At 34.3% G+C, this 9,913-nt stretch overlaps 2 protein-coding genes across 2 annotated transcripts; one reads left to right on the forward strand and one right to left on the reverse strand.

Annotated features, from left to right (window-relative positions):
• Nucleotides 1-1,693: 1,693 nt before the first annotated feature.
• On the forward strand, nt 1,694-2,410 carry LOC108766680 (uncharacterized). The gene is made up of 2 exons (XM_018516105.1): nt 1,694-2,047; nt 2,121-2,410. Exons 1-2 carry the CDS (start codon nt 2,009-2,011, stop codon nt 2,385-2,387), a joined length of 306 nt encoding a protein of 101 aa, XP_018371607.1. The 5' UTR covers nt 1,694-2,008; the 3' UTR covers nt 2,388-2,410.
• A 638-nt stretch (nt 2,411-3,048) lies between these two features.
• Nucleotides 3,049-5,200, reverse strand: LOC108766649 (pyrimidodiazepine synthase). The gene is made up of 5 exons (XM_018516059.1): nt 4,796-5,200; nt 4,603-4,708; nt 3,986-4,229; nt 3,664-3,885; nt 3,049-3,233 (listed from the first exon to the last, which is right to left on the reverse strand). Exons 1-5 carry the CDS (start codon nt 4,818-4,820, stop codon nt 3,102-3,104), a joined length of 729 nt encoding a protein of 242 aa, XP_018371561.1. The 5' UTR covers nt 4,821-5,200; the 3' UTR covers nt 3,049-3,101.
• Nucleotides 5,201-9,913: the final 4,713 nt, after the last annotated feature.

The raw sequence follows: 9,913 nt of genomic DNA on the forward strand, positions 1-9,913 counted from the left end.
TTTGCGAAATCTGCTCGGTTTTCTCTAGACAGATCTTTATATCTTTATATCTGTTAAAATATATATATATATAATATAGGCATTGTGTTCTTTGTTGGAACAGTTCTATGTCTAGTATTGTATAAGAACTGCACTACACAAGAACTTATCAACAATTTTGTTATTTATTTAGTATGATGATAATTAGCTTGTATTTTTCTAATACGTCAGTTATGGATTTGCCACTTCATAAAACTTTAATGAGTTTTGTCAATCCTTTTCGAATCTAAAACATATAATATTTTAACCTGGAAGTTGTTGTGTAATGGCGTGTGTCAAATCACTGAATGTGATCGATTTTTTAATAACAGATATCACATACATTTTTTAATAACAGTTATCACGTACGTTTTATTATTTTTCAATTAATCGATGTATATTAATAATACGGAAATAATGAAACAAAAAAAATGATTTTTTTTTAGAAAGAGATATAAAGAATAGGTGTAATTTTTACATATATTCTCTCATTCCTCGCTGTATTGCTGATGTCGTAAAACTTGGAGCATATTACTATTCAACTTACATTTGATTTACGATTGTCATTTGTACTTTAAGATGTATACATATCATTGCGTTACCTTTGCAATAACACTCAGAAATACTGAAAATAACTCCTTGTAGGTTCAGAAGATGTGCACGAAAGTGTTGTAGCTTAAAAGTGTGAAACAGTGCTTTAGCTGCCAATATTTATTCACTTAGAAATGAATAAATACATCGTGGAAGCTGCTTTCGGTTGATTTTCTTTTCATGTAAAGATGAAAGATTGATGAACTAGACCAAGTGGTAACTTAATAGTTCTATTGTTGCATCTTTATTTATTTTGTTATCCTCTATTAATCATTTTATTTATCATTTGAAGCTAAAAGCTTCACACTGATCATCGTTTTTATAATTATTGAACGAAGAAAAGAAAATGTCGATACGGATACTATCTTTTAGCAAGGTAGAAGAACATTGAAAGCAGCGAGCTACATTTGATCATTTTTGTGGATAAGTTAATTGTAAGATCATGGAAAACATCTCTCTGGACATGGATATACAGATTGTAATTTGAAACTCTCTCTAATTAGCGATCAAAGGTTATTCTCTGTATAATATACTGAAGTTATGAAACAAATTATATTTATAATTATTAACAATGAAATATTGAAATGTCTAGATTTGTCTCGTTTAGATCACCTAGTTTATAATGTTTATTTCTTATTATCCTTATCCAGTTCGTAGGAATATATGTAAATGATTGCATGTTTAAAAGTAAAATAATAGAAATTTCAAATTTTGCCCTTATCAGTATAAAACAATGTAAAAAGACAAATCAAAAAATTAATATTTAATGGAGTTACAATTATTAAATCATTTTTTGATATAGTTAACAATAGAAAAATATTGCAATTTTCAATATTATTTATTAATTTAGCATAAAATTCGTTAGTCGTGATCGTTAGCATATCTTACAGAACGATTAAAATTCGATTAAGTTAATCGACAATTAAAATTCAACCAATAGACTTAAACATAAAGTAAAATTCTAATTGTGTATAATTTATTTCTATTAATCTATTTTCTTTCCATGTGTCGATGAAAAATTAATAATTCTCTCCGTGTTAATAAAATGGTACAGGTATCAATGAATTAATCGACGATCAAATTAATCGGAGTTTTAGTAGAAATTACCTTATTTTTTAAAACGATCGAGTTTTTGAACCAACAATCATGGTTCAGGAACATATATCTAGAGGCGATTCATTCGCAAGCTGGAGCACACTGGAGTCTGGAGTAGCTTCAAGCACGATGGCACTCTCAACGCTGTATGTACAACATACATCAGCTGACTCTCTTTAGTTTATTTCCTCACATGTAGTAACATGTGTTACACTTGTCAATAGAAATACAACTTTGCAAGTGTCAAGAAATTCATTGCGAGTGATACCGAGTGGAAAGTGGATACGGGTGCACATTCGACTGTATGTACACAATGACACGAAATGATACCATCATTACGAAGGTACTGATAATCTGATTGCTTTTTTCCAATCTGTCGACCGAAAGTTCAAATTATTTTAATCTCTACGTTTTAGATGGAACATGTGGAAGAGAGTTTAAAAGATACCTTATACAGAGTCGAAATAATCGAGAGAAAGCTTAAGACGAAATTACTTACCACAGTAAATCGAGAGAAATTGGAGAACGAGCTGGAGGAAGTTAAGGAAGTTCTCAGACGAAATGAAAAGGAGTTGCAAAATTTAAGAAACGAAAACTCAAAGTCCTTTATGATAGCAGCATGCTTGATCTTTGTATGTTTCCTTATTTATGGAACATATTTGTTGATTTTTGGAAATGTTTAACATCTGTAAGAGAAATTTATATTTATTTATTTACTTTTTGTAAGTTCTTAGTATGTTGTACATCTGTCAGGACACAGTTTACAAATTGCCAATTATGTCAGGTTTTATAATAAAAACATTGAATTTATTTTATAAAATGTATGCGGGAATTTATAATACTTTAATTTTGATATCTTTTTTACTATTAGTCAATTAACTACATATATAATTGTCACTGTCGTATACAAAGTAATATTGACAATAACGTAACGAACATCAACCATGAAATATTTCAGTAGAAACATTTAAAAGTAATGTGCCACATTAAGATATATATGTAAATAAATATATATATGTAATACCATTATAATAAACATATTTTAGATGTACTACGTAGGTGCAAGAATTTATATAATATTTGGAATAAATAAAGCGAGTTTTTTTAATTCATCGCTTGATCAATCGCATTATGTGCACATGCTTTTACGAAGTAAACTTGTATTTGCACACAATGTGATTGATCAATCGATGAATTAGAAAAACTCGCCCATACTTGTCCAAGAAATGTATACCTATATGTAAAAACATATGTAATTTTTTATGTAAAAGAAAATTTTATTTTCACATGTTAACCAATATAACAATTAAGATAAATGCTCTGTTTTATAAACTAGTTAGTATCTGTAGCTTGATTGTAAAACATCGCAAATAAAATGGACATAGGTTGAATTATCTTTAGCTGTTAGCTATTAAATCGTACTGAGGTGTCCCAGCTAGACGACTACGCATGTACTTGGCGTGCATTTCGGCATCTAGGAAGCTGCCACTCACTGCAGGATCTTCTTTCATAGCAACCCTCCATTCAAGCTATATTACATAACAATTTGTATTACAATCGATATACAAGACGTTTTAAAACCTCTGGGATGAACTCTTTAAGGACAATAAATTTCAACAAAAACAGACAAACTTTTGTTTTTCAGAAACATCTGCCTCCTTCAATTTTTAAAGAGTTGTGAGGTATGCAATTATGGTAATATTGCGCGTAACGTCTGATAGATAAATACTCATTTTTTCTTTTTCTATTTTAATGTGCTTTTTTATCTTTCAAAACAAAATCACAAGATGTGAACTAGTATTTCAGACGTTATACACGATCAGACAAGTAGTAAAAAATGCATCAAAGAGGCTACATGTTCTATAACAAAAGTTGTTTTTGTTAAAATCCATCATCCCCTTTTATCTCAGGAGTCCTGAAACATCCCTGTATATACTAACTTCTAATAATAATAATTACCAGTCGTAAGAAACGATCACGAGGTAAGACATATTGTTCTCCCTTTAGAATTCTTATTACATCTGCCCTTTCGCACCATGGCCATATCATTAAGTCCAGCATACCGGGTTTGCTGCCTCCGAAAAAGGGAGTCCCTCTCTTTGCCAACTCCCGATCAAAGAGTTCTAGACCAGTTAACGCTTCGTTGAATACATCTTGCACCAATGCTGTTTCTGAATATCCCTAAAAATCAAATACAATGACTATTATGGGAATGTACTTAAAAGTTACAGACGAGAATACATGTAAATATTTCTAAATGGAACCGGTATAAAACAAATACCTTATGCATAGTTGCTATCACTGTATTAAATCTGTCGATCAATAACTTATCTTTAGCCTTTGCTAAAGAACTATTTGGATATAGTTTGTTTTGAGAATATGTATCGTCCAGGTATTCAGCGATAATTAGACTTTCATACAGTGTTTCTCCTCCTTCCAGTTCGATACAGGGAACTTTATTAAGGGGGCTCTTTTCTATCAACCAGTCAGGCTTGTGCGTTAAATTCACATAAACTACATCGTATCTAAAAGCAAACAATGCAAGAGAAAAACACTACTTTTACACATTTCCATCACAGATAAGTAAATGATTTATCATGTTATAAATTAGAAATTTTTTCAGAAACAATCTTTCTCTTTTTATAAAATGAATATTTTGGAATTCGCGTTTCTCTCTCACTTAGTTAATGAATATTTCATGTTAAATTAATATATATATCACTTGGGAATAGAACATATGAAAAGAAATTTGAATTGAAACTAAATTACTTGGAAATTATATAATATTAAAATGATATATCAATAAAAAATTTTGAAGTGTCAAAAAGTTTAACATTTCAAGCCAAAAAAGATAACGATTAAAAGTAACGATTGTTTTGCTGCATAATCACAACTTACGGAATTTGCTTGGCATCCAGCACAAGGTGAATCCTTTGCGCGTACGGACAAAAACGCATGCTGTACAGGCGTATTTTTCCGGGTACGAGGGGCGGTGGTACCGATCCTGAAAAGAACGCACATTTTTAAACGTTCCTTGCGAACCTGTCAGTCCCTCGATTTACGCAATGTAAACAATACTTCTCTATAGTACCAGTACTCAAATGCTTCGCGTTCATCCTGATTCTTGTATCTAGCCGTCGAAGACGTCAGAAAGATTTCCCGTCTTAAATAACGCTTGACATAGCTGACAATCCGTTAGCCGGCCGAAGGGAGGAATAAATATCGATGACACTGCACAGTGCGAAGTCTTCTGTACGCGCGTACACATGAGAGAGAAAGAGAATTACGGATTGTGCACATCCGCGCCTTCTACATTCATTATCGTTCATTTTTCCCCATTTTCTCAAATAATTTTTTGACGATGACATCGCTATTCGTATTTATATCAGTTACATCTCGCTGGAGAGAAGTGGAAAGAAACCTTGAATTCCTTGAAAGTGCACTTGGGAATATAGTTGTAATTTGAAACTTGCTCACTGGCGCCTCTACGTACACAAAATGTATACATTAAACACGGCAGCCATTAAAGCCGTGTTTACGAATATAAACGAATAACTACATCCGCAAAAGAATTGTAACAAATATGGAACTCGGCAAAAGGAAAAATTAGGCTTAAGATAACTCGGAGTGCGTTCTGTTTACGCATGAAGTATTATCGTTTTATCATTATATTTACCGAATATTAAAGAAGGATAAAATGATAAATCATGCATGCACAAAATCGAACATACCCCCGGTTATATTTATAATTGCATAGACATAAAATTGGTACTTGGTAAGTCATTTGTTTACATTAATTCTTCGATATATTTGTACTTTTAATTTTGAATTTTTTGTTATTATATGACAAAGAAGGCCATCGTTCGTATTATATGATTATATTATATAATAGAAAATGATTAATAGTTTCAATACTTTTTTCGGTCTTATCAACACACACATATTGTTCGTATCCCGAGTTAATTATTTTCATTCCTTATTATATATATATATATATATTTACAAGTATATAAAAATTATTAATTAAATGATTCTTATTATACGTTAATAATAGAAAATAGTTGTAAAATTGGGTATTTAAAAAAAGGAAAAAAGCCAAGATCTATTATTTTATAATTAACTATATCAAAAGTGCTTCTAGTATTTTAAAGAATTAAAGATCAATGCGTAGGACACAAATGCTCCAGTCACGCGTACTAAAGTGTTAATTAATACAAAATGCAAGCTCTTCAAAATTAATTGCATATTATATATGCGCAAATGCAACTTTTACGGAGCAAAGTATGCATTTGCGTATAATGTGATTGCATGATTAATCAATGCAAAAAAACTCATTATAAAAGAAAGAATTCATATTTATCGTGAATGTCGCTGGCTAGAAAATCGAATTTATTCTGATGGTAATTATGAAATTTTAATGAAAATCGTAACTGATGGTAAGTAATATTTTCCTCTTTGATACCGATCGAGTTCGTCCGCCGATAATAGCAAATAGTACGAATTGAAGGCTACCAGATGGCAGTTCAAGTATTTTTTTAAAGTAACAATCAGTATAGTGGCTCACAAAACAAGATAAGTGCGCAGAAAGAATCGGTGATTCGAAATTTGAAAATTTCGTGCAGTATTCGCAAGAATAAGTCCGATCTCTGTTTCCAGATTGAAACTCATTGATTTGAAGATTCGGACACGAGATGAACACGCCAGGACACGCTATTCGGCTTCATATTTTCAATACAACGTGCGAATCAAATACTTTGAATAATCTCAAGTAAGATCATTAATCTACTAAACTATAACTCACATTTAAGCGGATATTGATGCGTAATTATCTAACACCTTTAAACAACACAAAATAAAACAATCGAAACATAAGACGTTTTAAATGCATAAGATATCTTTTAGACGGTTTTGTAAGGTGTTTTGAAAATTAAGATGACTCTCTTTAAGACGCCTTATTTTACAAAAATGTCTTTAAAAGACGTCTTTTAGATGTCATTCGGATGTCTCGTCTCGGGTCTTTATTACAGTTCCTGAAAACGAGATGAAAATTACAAAAGTGAGCTAATTTATATATTAGGATATATTTATAATCTCATTAATCAACACCTAAAAATTTGCTCACTTTGCAATTTTCATCTCATTTCAAAATTCATCTCAAAAATTGTAATATATGTTCTCTCGTTTTTTTTTTTGGACATGTCTCGCACAGCAAACTACCAAGAGATGTCCTGGGTACATTCTTGGAACGTTCTCTGGACATCTTTAGGACATCCCTTGTAAATCTGTGTGTATGGAACGTATTGTTTTATCGGAATGTATTGTCTGAATATACTTTTTTTTGATTACGAAGAAGATAAAGAAATAAATGACGAAAGAACGATTAGGCAAAAGTAAGATGTACGAAATTAGGTTTAAGATGACTCGATTACATAAAATTTGTTCCCATGGCGAAAATATCGAACAAAGATCGAAGATAATCGCAAGTATTAACTTTTTACTTTAGATATCACCAGAACTAATCGTAAACCTTAAAATAAACTCCCCACAATGAAATTGACTTGCGAAATTAAGTAAATTTGTTTATTCTATTATTCGTTTGCGATTTTTCTTTACAGAGAAATCTAATTTAATACTGATAGTGATTTTAATTGTAAAATTTAACCGGTATCTTCCAGTATTAAATTTCTGTAGTGAGCTAAAATTTCGTTTTTGAGAACTTCTTTACTTGCAATTGTTTAGTAATTTAAAAACCATTACATAAATACGAATTTAATATTTGACGAGTCATTTTATTATATTCGATGTATTTTTTAATTTTCTTTCTCAATTTTGTTCTTGTGGCGAAAATATTGAAGCAGTCACTATTCATCGTAAACTATTACCTAATCGTTCTATTTTAAATACCTCCACACACACAGAAATAATCCTTAAATCCTGAACTCCGCAAAATAAACTCGGCCCGAAATTAAGTGACTCGTGCGATATCATATATTCTAATTCTGTTATCTGTTTTCAAGTTTAATTTTCGAAATTCCTTCGCTTGCAATTGTTTACAATTTGAAAACTACTGTTTTATTGTTTAGAAAAGAATTGAATTCAGAGATTTAAAAACAACATAACATTATATAACATGGTACTATATTATAATTATCACAGTAAAAAAGAAATTGCTCGTTACAGTTTCTACTAAAATCGTTATTAACTTTTTTATAATTAATAAATGCAAACAATGAATTTAATTAGATATTTAGGGCATATTTTGTACATATTGAATTTTATTCTTTACGACAGGATTAATAATTTTTTCGTCATAAGTGAAAGATGAAACAAGATTTTATTTAGTAACAGGGACATTAATTGTCGCTTTTCTCTACGAAGTTTGTGGTAGAGTTGATGCTTCACAGTGATCGTAAAACGCGAATGTTTATCTCTCGTAAAGTTTGGTTTCCTTGGGACACGTTGTTCCTGCGAACGATTCGATTAATGAAAAGCAAACGGATAGCTTATTTTCCGCGTCGAGGCCCAAACAAGACGATCCTCTTAACTTTGATACGATGCATTATTGCGTCCGCTCGCGTTGCATCTGGATTCAAATAGTACGAGGGACGAGACACGGAAGGGATGGCTGGTGGAGGAGAGCGTGTACGTAAGTAGAGGTGGTGTTGATAGCGCTAACAGCGCCAAAGGAGGGTACACGCACCAAAGGTAGAACGAATGATGGAGAAATGGGTATGAGGACTATGAGGGTGGTGGCTGCTAGGTAAAGCCGGAGTCGTGATGGTGGGTGGCAGTAGCGGTGGTGGTAGTGTACAAAATATATATATATCATATATCAGGGAAAAAGAGAGAGGGAGAGGTGGGAGAGGGGGGGGGGGAGAGAGAGAGAGAGAGAGAATGTGTGTGTTTTTCTATGTGTGCGTTCTGTGTGGGAGAAAGATAGAGAGTAAAGTGTGGAGGAAGATGTGGAGGAACAGCGCGGGCGCTGATTGGTAGCAGAATCGATTAGCCAAGCCGAGCTAAACCTCCGGCACCGCGGCATGGTTCGGCGTAGCGACGCCACGAATTTCCCGAATGGGGGTTTCCCGTTGGGGCGGACCCCGCCGAACCCGGAGAACACCCCGGCCCTCTTCGCCATGGCAACCCGACCAATTCGCCAACCGCCGGCAACCAAGACTGACCTACCGTGTGTTCCTCGGCTTATTTTTCTCCTATCTTGCCTCCGCGTTCCTCTTCCCTCGTTCTCTTCCTCCTCCACCTCCTCCATCATACTGCGACCGTTCTTTGTGTCCACGCCGTTCCCTTCGTCTCATTCTTCCTTTTTTTTCTTGGTTTCGTTTGCTCACACGCGTTTATACATACGTAACACGCGAGAAGCGAAAGAGAAGACGCCGTAGAGCTCCATTTTTTTCTCCTCCCCGATTCCTCTTCAGTTGCCTTCTATCCGTTTCACCCTTCTGACTCTCCCTTTCTTTCTCTCTTTTTTTTTTCTGGACTGTACATTTTGTATACGCGATCAAAAAGGCAAACGCGAACGCATAGAGAAATGGGAGCCACATTGATTTTGCCGACGACTGATACAACCCCGTCGGCACGTTTAATTAGAACATGGCGACTTTAATACAAGCGCACGACAACAAGAACAACAACAGCGCTCCCCCCGATTTCCCGGGTGCGGTTCCCGCGATTCTCTCAGGTCTATTCCGTTGTGTCTTCTTCGATTTCGCAATCATGTTAGCGATGAGAAACCGTGTCCTTTCGGCCTTCGATAGGGTGGCAGGGGTGGGAGGGAGGGGTGGGGGGGATCGCTTATCTATCTAACCTAACGCGTTCTACGCTAGTGCCAGACATCCCTCGTTCATCCACTCATCCATCATTGTCATCGTCATCATCGTATAATCATCGCAGTTATTATTATTCACCTCCATTCTCGAAATCACGCCTGCTCGCACGCGTACACTTCGTATCTTGCACACAAATACACGCACATAATAACGCACGCAACGCGCCTTTACTCCATTCTCTCTTTCTCTCCTGACACTCACTTCTCGCCGCATCCTCGCACTAAGACTAAATTCTCTACACGCCTAAACTACACATGAAAACACCCTATCTACATGAGCGCCCTTTCGCGCTCGCGACCCGTCGGACCGATCCGGAAACCATCTGCTGGATAACAACCGTTTCCCGTCGCGGTGCCGATTGCACGATC

This window comes from Trachymyrmex cornetzi, unplaced genomic scaffold, assembly GCF_001594075.2.
Source record: "Trachymyrmex cornetzi isolate Tcor2-1 unplaced genomic scaffold, Tcor1.1 scaffold61, whole genome shotgun sequence".
NCBI classification, from domain to species: domain Eukaryota; kingdom Metazoa; phylum Arthropoda; class Insecta; order Hymenoptera; family Formicidae; genus Trachymyrmex; species Trachymyrmex cornetzi.